The 15,908-nt window shown below is 47.0% G+C and overlaps 2 protein-coding genes across 6 annotated transcripts; both read left to right on the top strand.

Moving 5' to 3' along the window:
* Positions 1-3,039: 3,039 nt before the first annotated feature.
* Positions 3,040-8,072, top strand: LOC309326867 (uncharacterized protein). Of its 4 annotated transcripts, none has more exons than XM_081835881.1 (3): positions 3,040-3,395; positions 4,622-4,742; positions 6,054-8,072. In XM_081835881.1, exons 2-3 carry the CDS (start codon positions 4,661-4,663, stop codon positions 7,088-7,090), a joined length of 1,119 nt encoding a protein of 372 aa, XP_081692007.1. In that variant the 5' UTR covers positions 3,040-3,395; positions 4,622-4,660; the 3' UTR covers positions 7,091-8,072. The 4 variants fall into 4 exon arrangements, with proteins under 4 accessions (XP_081692007.1, XP_081692006.1, XP_081692009.1 ...); XM_081835880.1 differs by having other exon boundaries at positions 3,045-3,395; positions 4,625-4,742; XM_081835883.1 differs by lacking the exon at positions 3,040-3,395 and adding an exon at positions 3,473-3,949 and having other exon boundaries at positions 4,625-4,742.
* Positions 8,073-10,992: 2,920 nt separating this feature from the next.
* Positions 10,993-13,904, top strand: LOC309326480 (uncharacterized protein). 2 transcript variants are annotated; one of them, XM_081835273.1, is made up of 2 exons: positions 10,993-11,230; positions 12,641-13,904. In XM_081835273.1, exons 1-2 carry the CDS (start codon positions 11,176-11,178, stop codon positions 13,828-13,830), a joined length of 1,245 nt encoding a protein of 414 aa, XP_081691399.1. In that variant the 5' UTR covers positions 10,993-11,175; the 3' UTR covers positions 13,831-13,904. The 2 variants fall into 2 exon arrangements, with proteins under 2 accessions (XP_081691399.1, XP_081691400.1); XM_081835274.1 differs by having other exon boundaries at positions 10,994-11,230; positions 12,644-13,904.
* Positions 13,905-15,908: the final 2,004 nt, after the last annotated feature.

Here is a 15,908-nt window from a genome sequence, read left to right as displayed (position 1 = left end):
TTGTGTCCTCATTTGTCCTCATTTGGTGAGAAGGTTGGGTGGAGTGGGGTTCAGCAACCCAGGAATTTCCTTGGAGATCAGTTCTGAGAAATTCAGGACAGGAGGTTCTCATTGTGCCAGCAAATGTATCCTTGGATTTCCTCAAGGCTATTATTGGGCTGGTCCCAGAGTATGTTCTGAAGGCACACAAGGCTACAAAAATGATACAATTATGCACTATATAAAATAACTAAAATACCTTTCTGAAGCTAAGCAGGTCTAAATCTGGTCAGTGCCTGGATAGAACTATAATACAATCCTGGGTTTTATGATGGTAGAAAGGTGGCATATGAATGTAAGAGAATAAACAAGAATAAAACTAGCAGTACAATTTCATGCATTTATACTCCAAAGCGAGTCTTGTTATGCTGCTAACTTTGGCCACTATCCTCAACGCATTTACTAGCAGTTTGAAAGCATACCAGTTCAAGTAGATAAATAGGTACTGCTGTGGCAGGTAGGTAAACGGCATTTCCGTGTGCTTCTGACTTCTGTTATAGTGTTATGTTGCGCCAGAAGTGGTTTAGTCCTGCTGGCCACATGACCCAGTGTTATGCGGACAAACACCGGCTCCCTTGGCCTGAAAGCAAGATGAGTGCCGCACGCCAGTCGCCTTTGACGGGACTTAACCGTCCAGGAGTCCTTTACCTTTTTTACTAGGAAGAAAGCCCTGGATATTTCTGGGACTTATTTCTGACTAAACCATCACAGAATTGTAGAGTTGGAAGGGACCCTGAGCCTGAGGATCATCTAGGCCAACTCCCTGCAATGCAGGAATATACAGCTCTCCCATACAGGGATCAAACCTGCAACCTTTGTGTCATCAGTACCGCACTCTAACTAACTGAGCTATCCACATAGGAAGCTGCTTTACACTGACTGAGACCATTGGTGTAGCTCACACTCAGTATTATCTACAATGATTCTCAGGAGCTCTCCAGGGCTCCAGACAGTCTCTCCTAGCCCTGCCTAGAGAAGCAAGGGATTGATTCTGGAACCTTCTGCATTCAAGGCAGATATTCTACTACTGAGCTACAGCCCTTGCTCTGTCGTGTGGCTCCTCCTCAGTCCTCTTACCACCAAGTAGCCCTAAGGATTAGGGCATGGGTAGGCAAACTAAGGCCCAGGGGCCGGCTCTGGCCCAATCGCCTTCTAAATCTGGACAATCCGGGAATCAGTGTGCTTTTACATGAGTAGAATGTGTGCTTTTATTTAAAATGCATCTCTGGGTTATTTGTGGGGAATAGGAATTTGTTCATTATTATTTTTTCAAAATATGGTCCAGCCCCCCACAAGGTCTGAGGGACAGTGGACCAGCCGTCTGCTGAAAAAGTTTGGTGACCCCTGGATTAGTAGTACAACTCATGCAACACATTGGCGACTAATATACACACAATAATTACCAAAATAATTATACATTCTTTATCAATCTTCTGAGAAAAATACAAAACCTTGTGTAAAGCCACAGAGACTTACGAACTACCCAAGCTAAGATGAATTTATAATGTCTGGTTTCAATGGATTTTTCAAATGCTTAACTCAGTCTTTTGTTTTCTTTATCTTTTTAAGTAAGTTCATGAAGATACCAACAAAGGGTAAGTTTGGTGTTTTTCACAATACTGAGAGATGCTAGTGAAGTTGTAGATGGATGTTAGTGAAGTTGTAGACAGGGTACCAGCGTTTTACACCTGTTTCGCCCTGGCAGTCCAAGTATTCAGGAGGCCGCTGTTCGCCCCCGATGGGGCCCTTTTACTGGGGCTTGCAGGTAGCACACTCCCAAGGTAGTTTTCCGGGCTTCTTCAGTGGTCTAATCTCAAAGCCGTGATAAGTATATTGATATTCAGTTTCATAAAGAATACTATTTCTTGCCTTAAGCTTAAGAGACTGATTTGCTTAGCAAGGTTACCCTGCTTGGATCTGAGTATAAATACACGGTTATTTCCCACACCTGTGAATAACCTTATAAATTCTTTACATCTGTTTTATCAGTATCAGTTAGCTACACTGGTTAGTGAGCTCTGATCCGCAAGTATTACATTTACCTGTATGGATAGTCTATCTAAAACTATTTGGTATGTATGCCTCATTTATTATTTATTCGTTATTTAATATACAGATGGCTCAGTATTATTTTTGTTGTCATTCACTATATGTAATGTATTCAATTTCATCATCAGCTGACAAAGATTCATCTTGGAAAAAGTTGATTCAATCCGGATATACTGTTTGGGATATCATCTATTGAAAGGCGTCGTGGTGTTCCCCACCAGCAATTCATTTTGTTGACTACTTCTTGGTTATTGCCTGATATTTTGAAGTTGATGAATTGTAAATTTTGAATGACATTCTATTAATAATAACACATTTACTATATTCATTAGCCACATGTTGTGGCTGTATTTGAGCAGACGTTTGTCCACAGACAGCTTTTCGGGTCATGTGTCCAGCATGACTAACCCGCTTCTGGCGCAACAGAACACCGTGATGGAAGCCAGAGGGCAAAGAAACACCATTTGTGTTCCCGCTGCAAAGGTACCTATTTATCTACTTGCACTGGTGTGGTTTTGAACTGCTAGGTTGGCAGAAGCTGGGACAGAGCATCCGCTGCAGGGATTTGAACCGCCGATCTTCTGATTGGCAAGCTCAAGAGGCTCAGTGGTTTAGACCACAGCGCCACCCACACTGTTTGACAGTGGAAGGACTCCCACAAGAGGTTGTGGGCTCTCCTTCATTGGAGCTTTATAAGCAGACGTTGGATAGCATCTGTCACAGATGCTTGGGTTGAGATTCATACATTTTGCACCGGCGACCCTCAGGGTCCCTTCCATCTCTACAATTCTATGGCTGCTACTTCCAGGTCCCTATCCAAGACATGCAACGAAGTGTGTGTTCTTACCCCTAACACAAATTGGGCTCAGGCCCACCCTATACAGTTCTGATCGCCTGGAAAAAACAAGTCGGCTGAATTAGAGACATTGTGGGGGGTTAGGGATGCTGATGACTGGCATGGGAGAAGAGCTTAGAAACCCAGGAGCCCCTTTGTTGTCTATTCCCTTCCCGGACGGCGAGGAGGAATCTTTCTGGGGAAACGATGCGGGCTGCAACCTTCTGGAGGCGGCGGCAGAGGCGGCTTTGTCTCGGGGACGCGCGTGTCGCAGCCCTCGAGTGGCCTCTGTCCTTTTAACCACCGCAAACCCGACGCCTCCTCCCGGCACTGCGGCGAGGGAAGGGGAGGGCTGGGCGGCGCCCTCTCGCGCAAGGGGAACGCCGGATGCCAGGATGGGATTTCCTGGGGACGGCCTTCGACGGGGCACAGCGCCTCTTGCGCCCGCAGTCTGGGGTTTCCCGGGAGTCTGGTGAGCGGTTGCGAGCCTTCCTTTGGGAGGGGTGGGGGGGGCTGGTTTCTCGGGGGTGGGAAGTGGGGAGGATCGGGTTGCTTTTCAGGGTTGGGTGGGGGGAGTTGCGACGGAGAAACAATAGGAAGGGGGCAGGAATCGCGCTCTGCAGTCGCCCGGAGCTCTGCAAAAAGGGGGGGGTGGGGGAGGTTGTTGCTTGATCCTCCCCCCTCCGTGGTCTTCTCAGCCTGCACTGCGATCTCTTTGGAGGCCATTGCACGGAAACGCGCCCCAGGACTTTGTTTTCCTTTCCCACGCACTCCCTCCTTTTCCAACCCCCCCCCCCCATCTCAGTAATCCATGCATGCAGCGCTGTGGGGCTGGAAAGAGGGGCGGGCAGGGGTTTCGTGCCACCCCCCTTCTCAAACTGGGGTGGCAGCCGCTTTAGGAAGGCGAGAAGAGTCGTTGCACTGCGCCTCTAGGGACCGATCCTCCTCCTGCGGGTGGCTTTCCTTGATCCCGTCTCCGGCGATCTGTGGCTTCCCTTCTCCCTCTATAGGGGGTGGGCGTGCATTGTAAGTATCGGTTTCATATTTTGCTCACCCATCGAGCTGGTTTGTTTGGATCCCCACCACCACCATCTGGTCTGCTTTTTCCTTTCACAGTGACTCATTCTCTTTGAACTGCCGTCGCTGGCGGAAGCCGCAATTTTACATGGCGGGGCCAACAAGCAGTAGGGAAGTTTTGCAGCTGGCTGCGTCGTGGCTTGCGACCAGGGCAAGTGATTCAGAGGACACGCTTGCCCTAAGCGGGGTGCAGAACAAAACAAATGACTAGCCACGGACATGCGAATAGGCCTCCTGCATTCGTTCCATATTTAACTCCTTGTTACAACCTCCTGCCCTATCAACCTAGTTTATCTCAGAGGGTTCTATATTTTTATTTTATTTACTCTAGCTTTCAAATTGTTTTGGCTGCCCTTTTCCACACCTTTTCCAGCTCTACATGCACGTTGCCAACCACCCTGTGCTAGCCTAGCTTTATTTACTGCGACTAATACCTATGCAATTATCTTAATGACTGGTGTTGTGTTTACTGTAACTATAGAAAGTTCCACAGGCTATATGTTCTGAGGAACTGCACATTCATGATTGATTGAGTGTGTAGCAATAATTGTTTTCCCCTACATTGAAACATATTTAGAACAGAGAGTGGACATGAAATCTTGTTTCTGCATCTCTCACTAGCAGGTTTTCAGCTCAGCAAAGTGTGTTTTGGTCTTCTGGATGGCCCAGGTTGACGGAAATTATGTTCCAGAATTTCAGATTTCTGAGGATGGGGAGATCCCAAGGGGAACAATCTTTTCAGGTGAGAAATTGGGCACGATCACACTGTATTATTTATTGACGAAAAATTATAATGCAATTATATAGCTCATTTCCCCATTAATTATTCACTTCAGATTGACAGATTCACTTCATTTCTCTTAAAATAAGTTAATAGAATCATTGCCACAAGGGAATATTCACTTATTCAGGTTTTTTGAACACACTTTGTATTGTAGTCCTATTACAGGAATGTTAGTCTACTATACACCTCAGGCACACACAATCATTATTTTTGTGTTGTTGTTGTTGTTGTTGTTACTAATTCTCATTTTTTATTATTAGATTTTACACTTGTCCTTCACCCATATATATATATATATATCCCTGGTGCCAAAGGCTAAAGTAAATAAGTGCATGTTCAGCATATGACTGTATATACTGTACCCAAAAGTGAATCCCTCCTTTCATTTGGCTGAATAAATACTTGCACAGGTACGTGTGTCTGTACTTTGTGCTCCAAACCACCTCCCAAAACATATTCTGTGACCTGGATGCTCATATTCTGAAATCAATGAATTGTGCAAACTATGCATGCCTATGCATAAATACTAAGTTTTACATAATTTCTTCTGTTTCTGGGGCTGAGGCTTTGCAAAAAGTTGGAATTTTTGATTGAGAAGTGAAGAAACACTAGGGGGGAATTAAATGAGGAAATGGAGATGCTCCTAAGCTCCTTTTCAAAACTATGAGCAGTAGAAACTTAGTGTTTGCTGGTTGTTGCCAAATTCAGTGCTAGACAGCAAATGCAAAGGCTGAAGCCCATAACTTGTTTTTAGTATCAGACTTCAGCCCTGGAACATGTGTGATATTATTAGACTACCTTTGAGTATACATATGTTCATGTTCCATTGAATATTATGTTTACTTACATGTTATTCTTACCCTTATCCTCACCACAGTGAGGCAGGTTAAACTGAGAGAGCGCGATTTGATCAGCCATGCAGTGAGCTTTGCAGCTGAGTGTAAATTTCACCCTTGATCTCTCTGGTCATAGTCCATCCCATTACGTAACAGTTGTATACAACTGGGAATAGGGATATCAGGAGTGGCTTTTGTGGTGGCAGCCCCAGCATCTCCCCTTACCACCCAGGGCATCAATCTTACGCTCAATTTCCTGATTTCTGCTGAGTGGCTGTTTGTCACATGACAGAACCCTGAGCAGAGCAAACAACTGGTCTGACTAGCCTGGGAATTCCTAATCTCTGGTGGCAACTTGTCCTCAATACGGGCAGGGAGCCAAGCTTTTTAAAGTACATATGGGGCTGAGATGCTTATAATATTCTCCACACAGGTGACAGGACGGTGAACGAGGAAGTGGCATTTCTTCCCAATGTGGCAGCTGCGGAAAATGCCCCCCGAACCCTTCAGAACATCTGCCGGGTAAACCCCCCGCCGCTCCGGCGTCGCCGCAGGAGATCGAACGTGCCGGCCATGGGGGGTTACATCAATGTCCTGGGCATCTTAGAGGCCCCACCGAGCACGCCCCGGCGTGCGCCCGAGAAGCCGTTCCACTGCACCGATTGCGGGAAGAGCTTCTCTCAGAGCTCCAACCTGATTGAGCACCAGAGGATCCACACGGGGGAGCGCCCCTTCACGTGCAGCGAGTGCGAGAAGAGCTTCAGCCGCAGCAGCACCCTGGTGGAGCACCAGCGCACCCACACTGGCGAGAAGCCTTACACGTGCCTGGAGTGTGGGCGGGGCTTCAGCCGCAGCTCCACCCTGGTGGAGCACCAGCGCACCCACACCGGCGAGACGCCCTTCCCCTGCCGGGAGTGCGGGAAGGCCTTCAGCCGCACCTCCAACCTCATGAAGCACCTGCGCACCCACTCCGGCGAGAAGCCCTACACCTGCGCCCTGTGCGGCAAGTGCTTCTCCCTCAGCTCCAACCTGCTGAAGCACGAGCGCACCCACTCCGGGGAGAAGCCCTTCCCCTGCTCCCTGTGCGGGAAGCGCTTCAAAAAGAAGACCCACCTGGTGTCCCACCACCGGGTGCACACCGGCGAGCGGCCCTACCGCTGCGAGGAGTGCGGCAAGTGCTTCTCCCAGAGCTCCATTCTGATCGAGCACCAGCGCATCCACACTGGCGAGAAGCCCTACAAGTGCGCGGACTGCGGGAAGGGCTTCTGCGTCAGCTCCAACCTCATCAAGCACCAGAGGATCCACACGGGCGAGAAGCCCTACACCTGCTCGGTCTGCGGCAAGGCCTTCCGCTACAAGCCGCAGTTCACCCGTCACCAGAAACAGGTGCACCCTATTGAGGAGGAGCCGGTGGCCCCTCTCGCCTTGCACCCCTGGGCGGAGACGCCCCCTCTGCTGCAAAATATCTGAGAAAGCAGAGAGCAGGGCTGCCCTACGGTTTCTTTATGATAGTAGCCCCTTTCATTCGCTTCCTGTCTCTCCCTCTAGGCCCCTGTAGAGCTGTGTTCCTGGCCTCTTTGACTAGCTTTAGCTCCTTGGAACAAAAGAGCTTCTGATCGGACCCTCTACTTCATTCCTGCATTGCAAGGGGTTGGACTGGATGATGAGGTCCCTCCCAGCTCTATACTTCTATGATTCGACTCTGCACCCATCAGATCTCTTCTCCCTGCTTCCCTGATCGTGACTGGCAGAGCTCATCATGGCCATTTATGTGCTCCACCGTAGGTTGAGGTTGAGCACTCAAATTAAGAGTCTCGGCATGCAGTGGTTGGTGCTCCAGTGCTTTTTCCCAAGTCCGGTGTGCGCTGCCATGGTTCTCCTGCCCAGCATACGTAGCCCTGTTGCAGGTGTGTGAACAGTTGCACACCTCTGGAGAGTGGTACTAGCCTCCAGGTCACTAGGCAAAAAAGCATTAATCAAATGGAAGAGAGCTGGTTCTTTTTCTCCTGGAACTGACAGCAGAAAGTGGTCTGGCAAGCTAATAATCTCTGTGTGCTAACCTGCCAGTCTGTCCTACTAGTTGCCTAACCCCTGCTTCTATGCTCTTCTCTGTCACTCACTTCATTCCTCTGCCTCCTTACTCTTTATTACTCCTGCAGAGTATGCAGAAGTCTGTTTCACAGCCTGGCCCTGCTTCTCGAGACTTCTAGCTCGGCTTGCTGCAAAAGTGAAACTGGCAAAGGGCTTCTATACGCTTTGCCTTCAAGCCAATCAGTTTCAGCTCCCTGTGAGTGCTCCTCCTTTGTGTGCTGAAGCGCACATCATCCCGCCTTTGGAGTGAGGGGGGGAGATCTTTGGCCCTCCAGGGCTGTTGCTGAACTACAACTCCCATCAGCCCCAGCAAATTGGCCAACAGCCAGAGGTGCTGTGAGGGCTAAAGCTTCCACACACCTGCATGCTCCCCCCCCCCCAGTGTTGCTGGGCCACAGCTTCCATCATCCCCAATCATTGGTCATGCTGGCTGAGGCTGTTGGAGTTCAACATCTGGAAGGCTGCAAGGTCCTCAATGCTTCTTTAGAGGGAGCAGGGACATTTGAGTTGGGATTTCTTAAGACTTTCCTGGAGAGGCTCCAAGATGAATGTGACCTCACTTTTGCTTTCTCTACGGGTCCCCTCTCTGCAGCTTGCACTAGTGTCCAGTGTGGGCACTGTGGGGAGTTGGGTCATTCACCATCCATGATGCCAAGGACACTACCGGCAACAACGTGCACACAGCCACATTTCAGATAGCACTTCAGATAGCACTTCAGGTGGCCCCGTGAGCTGAGCATAGAATTGCATGTTCCCAGTGACAAGCAGATTGGGGGGGGGTGCAATATCCCCCTAACAAAAAGCACTTCCTCAAGGAGTGGGGTTTGGAGCCCTCACACCAAAGGAGAAACTCAACACACTTTTGTTGTGCTGGTGAGCATCCAGACTATCCGGACAGTCCCCAAAGCTTGACTTAAGCTTCTCTCCTTGTCAGCGGCAAGGAGATTTTATTAAGAGCATTAAAAAAAAGATGTATTGCTACCTAAGGTCATCGAGCAATTCTGAAAGAGTTGTAGTGTGAGTCTGTAGCAGCCCTGGTCTCCTTTGGGAGGAAGGGCGGTATATAAAGAAAAAAAGAGGGAAAGAGCATAAAGTTCTCAAGTACACTCATACCACAATAAATCAATTGGTTTTTAAGGTGCAACATGCAACAGGCTCTTTGGTATTATTTTTTGACTGCCTTTGAGACGGTGTTTTTATTCCATGTATCAACTGCCCTTGAGAAAATCAATTGTGAACAAATTGTGTATACCTAAACCCCCTTCATTGTAAGTTACCAAAATAAATGTTTTTCATCCAGTTGCTCATCTTGACCATCCTTTTGTCTAACTGTTTTGTGTAGGTGGAAGAGAGGAACATCCAAAACATGTGGAGAATAATACAATCATACAAAGCTGTCATGTGTTCTCCCTTGTAAGACCTACAGTCACTGAGGACTCTTCCATGAAGCAGCACCATTATTTATATACACCACTTGATCCAAAATAGTTTTCTAAGTGGTATGGAAGTATATTTATTTAAGGCATTTATATAACGCTTAATTTGCATGTCTAAGCAGCACACATAAAAATAAATCACACATGGTAAAACAATTAAAAGTCATCATAAAGGTAAAGCTAATGACTACCTTAAAATATAGTCTAACAACCAATTATGCAAGCATTAAAATAAAAACATACTTTAATGTTTAATATAGTAATGCTGTTAAAATAACACAGCAATTAAAACAAGTGACTCAAGTGTTCAATGGGATTGCTGTGTAAATGGCAGTGCCATCTTGAAAAGCAGGACATTTTTTAAAAATTTAACACTTTTATTTAACACATTTATATCCCAGCTTTCTCCCAAGTCAGGATTCAAGGTGACTTGCAACATGTAAAAACATCAATGATAAAATACAGATCAAAATAAAGAAACTAGTGCAAAACAATTAAAATGCATCAGGATGCATTCTGATTATTTTGTTCATTAAATTTGTATACTGCCCATCATCCAAAGACTGGCTTGATAGGTGACGTTCACGCACCTGCTGGCAAGCTCAAGAGACAGGAGGGCCCTTTGGTGGTGGTCCACAGCTGTGGAACTCACTTTCAAATGACTTGCACCTTGTTCAGGCACTTAAGCAAAACAGAAAGACCTTTCTCTTCACCCCTCCCTTCAATGAATGCTTTGAATGGCTTAACCAGAGCAGCTTCCTTTAGTAGCACATTCCTTTCAGAAGTGTCTGCATTGCTATTGTTGATGTGCATCACTTTGGGAGGGCACAGCTAAACATTTTTTTAAAGCTAAACTATGCAGCTTATAAAAATATTTTTAATTAGACAAACCAAATATAGATGGCTCCTCTTGCGTTTCAGCAGGAATTGCACCAGCAAAAAAAAAAAAAAAAAGCCCTCTGCTTCACAATAAGCTGGTACTATTATTATAAACAATATATAAATTCATTGAATTTATATATTGCCCTTCAGAGATCACAGTGGCACAACTTCTACTTATTTATTTATTTAGTAAACTGCCCCTTCATCTGAATATCATATATCTGCTATTTTCTCTGACAGGGATTGGGGGGGCGGCTTACAGATAAAATAGGAATAGCTAAAAACTGGGGTGGGCAGGGAAGGAACAATAACTACAAAACAAACGTTAATAGAATTGAAAGTAGGTGGATTGACAGATTAAAACGTACAGATAACTTTTTTTGATCATTTTTATTAATTTTCAATTACAGTCCAATAAAAGCCTCATTCTAACAATGCCAAATTATAATACTGTTACTAATATCAATCATTCAAATACCAAATTATATAATTTAGGTGCCCCCCCCACCTGCTAGAATTGGTTTGGTGATTTTCTTTATTTCTGCGTTCCAAAATTCCTGGTTTCAATTACATTCCGGCCAAAATCATAAAATCTTTGTGCAACACCTGCAATATTAATAACTTCTATTCGTGTTGGGACATTAAATGATTTATCGTCCAGATAACTATCATGGGGGCGGGGAGGCTTCCCCAACCCCAACCTAGTGGGTTTCCCTTTTTAATACGAAAGTGGAGGATCTGTTCATTCTCTTAGCTACGTGGCTATAGCAAACAACGTCTTCCTTTGTTTCTTTTGGCCGCCTAAAACAAGGGACCCTTTTCCAGGATCTGCGCCCCCGACAAAAGCAAGTTCGGGCTCCAGGAGGCTCTAGGCCTCGCGCGTTCCCTCCGGTATCCCGGCAACCGCCTCCAGGATCCCCCCTCCCTCCCCTCTGGTCCAGGTTCCCCCTGCATCACGTGGACGCCAGTGAGGATGTGACGTCATCTCTGGGCTCCCTCCTCCTCCTCCTCCTCCGCTGGCGTTACCGACTCGCCAGCCTGTAGGTTGTGGCAAGTGCTGCCCGCGGGTGGTGGTTGTTTTTTTTTTTTGCAACGGACCTGCCTTCCGTCTGCAGTGGGGAGTTCGTGAGAAAAGCCTCCCCGAAGATGGAAGGGGAGAGCTCGCAAGGTGCGGAAGGGAGGGAGGAATCCCCCGACCAAGGTAAGTAAGGGAGAGCAAATCTCCGTTAGGGAGCAGCGTTGGAAAAAGAACAGGGGTGCGGTGGGGTGCAGCCAGAAGCTCAATGTTAGGTTGCAGTTAATAAAAAATAACCCACCCCCCCCAGTGAAGGGTTCGCGATCGCGTTCTGCCCCACCGAACAAACAAAAAAAGGAGCAAGCAAGCGAATGCCTTTTTTTTTGTTAAAGGCAGCTAGTGTCAAAATTCTGGAAGCACAAGCTTTCTGGGTTGCACAGCTATAGGTGTTCAAGGCGGAACATTATATGAACGTGCATGAATGCATAGATTTTAGGGGGTATCTTACATGCCCAGGTTAATGGAGATGCATGGGATAAAAATAATATTCAACTTAATCCTTTTTGTGTGAGCAGATATACTGATAAGTTAGGCAGCTTTAGAGATGCACAGGACACCCCCCCCAAAAAAAAGACACTGTTTTCTGCACTTGATGCGTTATCACAATGTACGGTGTGATAAATAGGATTGAAAATCATTATACCTGTATTTTTTGAGGTCAACAAAGCACCCATTCTGGAACTTAGATCAAAAAAATCCCCTGGAAATCTGGAATGAGATATGGGTTTGTTTTGGTGTGCAGCCGGAAACCTGATACTTTGAAGTTGGAAAAATGGGTGAGTGGGAGGCTAGTATGTGTTAAAGCACTTAAATGACAGGGATGGTATGGGGATCTGACAGGGAATTTGTGTGGTTGGAAAATACCGCTTTTAAAACACCCTGGAATGGGAACAATACGTTGGTGGGGAAACTTTGGTTATATTATGTGGAGCTGGGTATTCTAGAACAATAAAACATTTTTAAGGGGTGTTTTAAAAATAGGATGCTTGGCAACTATCACACCCTTTGTCATTTTCATTCCCATTTCCTATATCCTTACTACCGTTTTGGAGATGCAGTTAACTACAGTACTTTGGCAAGACAAGCAGTGTGTTCCCCACTCTTTATCAGAGGGTGCTCTGTCCTGCCTGCCTGTTTCAGGCTTGTGGAGGTTTTTCTTTCCTATCCCCTTGAAACTTTCCCTTGCTTTGCTATGTACTGTATTATTAAAAGTTTCTCAAGATTGAGACTGGCATTTAATTTAGTGATCTGATCCAGGTTCATACTTTAGCAACCCAGGCAATCAGGGGGTGGGGGTAAAGTATGATAAAGAACATAGACATATGACCCTGAATGTTCTCTCATCCTAGGAAAAGCTCCCTGAGCACTGTAAGCTGGCATGTCAGTGGCTGAATCTCAGCACCCTAAGATAGCTTTCCATAGTAATGTGTCAGTGGCTTCTTTGTTCTCAAAAGGGATATTGCAGTGAATATTCTTCACTACCTAGCTAGTCAGTTTCCTTCACAGGTTCTACTTCTTCTGCTTTGTTCCTCTCAGCAGATGCTGGATTTGAAAGCCAGATGGAGGCAGAAGATCTCAGAATAGAAGTCCCCGAAGGAAGAGGAGAGGTGCAGGCGCTGGAAATGACTTTGAGCACTGAGCAGAGAGGGGAAGCACGAAAGAGCAGCAGAGGTGCTGGAAGACACCTGATGGACCGAGATGGTGAGGACACAACAGAGGCTGAGCCACATCCTCCAAACAATTCCCAGAGTCCCAGAGACTGCAACAGTCAGCCAAAGGTTGAGGAACAGAGATGGAGGAGCCAGGTGAGAAAGCGCCGGGCAAAGGAGACTTCCTATGATCCTCCAGGTTTTATCAACCTTTTGGGGATCCTGGAACCTCCTCCTCCCCCTGCCCCCCGCAAGCCGGTGGTGAAGCCCTACCACTGCACCGAGTGCGGGAAGAGCTTCTCGCAGAGCTCTGTGCTCATCGAACACCAGAGAATCCATACCGGGGAGCGCCCCTTTGTGTGCAACGTGTGCGGGAAACGCTTCTCCCAAAGCTCCACCCTGATGGGGCACCAGAGGATCCACACCGGCGAGAAGCCCTTTGCCTGCCCCGAGTGTGGGCGGGGCTTCAGCCGGAGCTCCGCCCTGACGGAACACCAGCGCACCCACACCGGCGAGACACCCTTCCCCTGCCGGGAGTGCGGGAAGGCCTTCAGCCGCACCTCCAACCTGGTGAAGCACCTGCGCACCCACTCCGGCGAGAAGCCCTACACCTGCACCCTCTGTGGGAAGCGCTTCTCCCTCAGCTCCAACCTGCTGAAGCACGAGCGCACCCACTCCGGGGAGAAGCCCTTCCCCTGCCCGCTCTGTGGCAAGTGCTTCAAGAAGAAGACCCACCTGGTTTCCCACAATCGGGTGCACACTGGGGAGCGGCCCTACCGCTGCGAGGAGTGCGGCAAGTGCTTCTCTCAGAGCTCCTCCCTCATCGAGCACCAGCGCATCCACACCGGGGAGAAACCCTACAAGTGTGCCCAGTGCGGCCGAGGGTTCTACGTCAACTCCAAGCTGGTCAAGCATCAGAGGATCCACACGGGCGAGAAACCCTATGCCTGCTCGGCTTGCGGGAAGACCTTCCGGTACAAGCAGCAGTTCCCGCGCCACGTGGCCCATGTCCACCCTGGGGAGGAACAGGTGTCTGTGCTCACCTTGGGCCCCAGTGTTAACGTGCTGCTCTCATAGAGCTGGAACAGGCCGCTGCCCTTTGGGGCTTCAGGTCCTCTGGCTTCCAATGAAAGGCATCCTGCAGTGCCAGATTTGGTTGTGAAGTTGTGAAGCAGTTCCTGGGACCTCCAAGGGTCATTCTAGTGGCATAAAAACAGTTAGTGGCTCACAAGACTCGTTCCATCCTCCTGTAGAGGAGCTGTTTCCTGAAATGATGAGGGTTAGCATTCATGGTTTGTCATTGGGAAAGGGGCTGGAGAAATCAAGGCCGCTTTGCTTCAGGGGGGTCCCAGACTAGTGCAAATATGCAGTAGCACCAAGGACAGCGGCAACCTGAGATCTTGTCTCAGAGGGAAATGTTGACCACTGCAGTGATTCCGTTACTGCCCATGCATTGTTTTTTGAGGGGTATGGAACTCAAAACGGTTCACTACTGATAACTGTGCCTTTCCGTTCCGTGAGGGTATTCCTGGTATCCTCCAGCAGCTCCCTTGCGGCATTTGTCCTTTCCGTCTTGTTTTGAGGAAAGGCAAACGGATTTCGCGAGGGCCTCTTTTTCTCCTTTTCCTTCTTAGTTTGCAGTATTGCCGAATAAGTTAGGCAAGTGTGTATTTCCTAGGCCTTGTTTCATTTCTCAAGGAAAGGCAAAATCATAGTGTGCAGTTCTTTACCATATTATCTAAGAGACAGCCAGTTAATCTTTTGAGGATATTTTTTCCATCAGTGTTGTGAAGGTCATTCTGAGAATGCATTTCTGTTACCAAATGGAGGAGAACAGCAAACAAGCTCTGAGGTAAAAAAATTCTACTGGTTTTAATGAGGATGGGGCCCCTCTGTTTGGTATTCAAGGCAATCCCTACATAGCCAGCATGTGAAATACTGTGGGTATCCATCTTGGTTGAGAAAAAATGCATTTTGACTGTTATTGGGTCTTTAGGATAACCATGGTAGCCTCAAATGTTGCCCAGTTCTCACTGCGGAGTCCAACTGAGTAAGCCATTCTTCTAGCTCAACAACAACGTAACAGGCTGTATGTAACTATATAAGAATAATGGCACATGCAAAAAATAAGCTCATTGGTTGCATAGCTAATTAGCATGCAGGAAAGCTCAACTGGCCCAGACACAGAAAGGACTGACAGATTGATAGCTCTTTCTCGATTCTGTGGGTGGTGTTGCATGGCCGTTCTTAGTTGGTGGAGCGATTTGTCTGGTTAATTCCTATATTGAACTAGACTCTGGCATGCTAACTAGTTATGCAACCCCAATCTTATTTTCTGCATGTGCCATTCTTCCAAGTTCTTTGTCTACGAACGCTAGATTCTTAAAAGCATCTTCACGTGGAACACTACAAGACTGATATAAGAATTCCACACTGTGGATATTGCTAATATAAGAACTGAATACTGTAGATTGTGTTTTCTGGTCTATCTGCTGGACTATAATTTGTCATAGTAAGTTTCATTTATATGATAAGTTGGTCTATAGAACCATATATTTTGATATGTCATGTTGAATCGCATTTGAAAAAGAATTTATATAGTTACATACAGCCGGTTACGTTGTTTGTGTTGTTATCAGTTTTGCATTTACGTGACAAAGGGTTTGGTGGTGTTTAGATTCTTCTAGATCAGGCTGGGGGACCTTTTCCCAGTCCCAGGGCCTTGTCCCCTCATGGACAACCTTTGGGCTGCAGCATGGAAGGGAGGGCTGCAACAGATGTGATTACATTCCAACCAAGCAAAAGTCACCAAGAAATGGTGCACACACAAACTTACTTCTCAGTCTAGGCAAGTAAGAGACATTATAACAGTTAAAGAGCACATTCCAGTCTGACCAACATGGTCTGGGGAGTCTCAAGGGTCAAATAGAGGTGACTAGAGGGCCACATTTAGGGGCAAAAAAACAGTAAAGTGTGGTTCCTTTGTCCTCCTAGCAGACATAAAACTGCTAGACAAACAGAGTTACCTTGGAGGGGGGAAACTGGGTATGATCCTGCCCAAGCCAAACACATTAGGTTCCACCTTTTTCAACAGAGAGCAGTTCATTGTTTCTCCCACTTATAATCACAGACTTTTAAGCTGTTAACTTTGGCTG

This window comes from Podarcis erhardii (assembly GCF_964252035.2).
Source record: "Podarcis erhardii genome assembly, chromosome: 13".
NCBI lineage: Eukaryota > Metazoa > Chordata > Lepidosauria > Squamata > Lacertidae > Podarcis > Podarcis erhardii.
Note: the sequence above shows the minus strand (reverse complement) of the source record. Positions and strands in the feature narration are given on the sequence as shown.

Coding starts and splice junctions, on each gene's coding strand:
- LOC309326480 (XM_081835273.1), top strand. CDS start 11,176: ATGGAAGGGGAGAGCTCGCAAGGTGCGGAAGGGAGGGAGGAATCCCCC. Junction 11,231..12,640: donor GGAGGAATCCCCCGACCAAG/GTAAGTAAGGGA, acceptor TGTTCCTCTCAG/CAGATGCTGGATTTGAAAGC.
- LOC309326867 (XM_081835881.1), top strand. CDS start 4,661: ATGGCCCAGGTTGACGGAAATTATGTTCCAGAATTTCAGATTTCTGAG. Junction 4,743..6,053: donor AAGGGGAACAATCTTTTCAG/GTGAGAAATTGG, acceptor TTCTCCACACAG/GTGACAGGACGGTGAACGAG.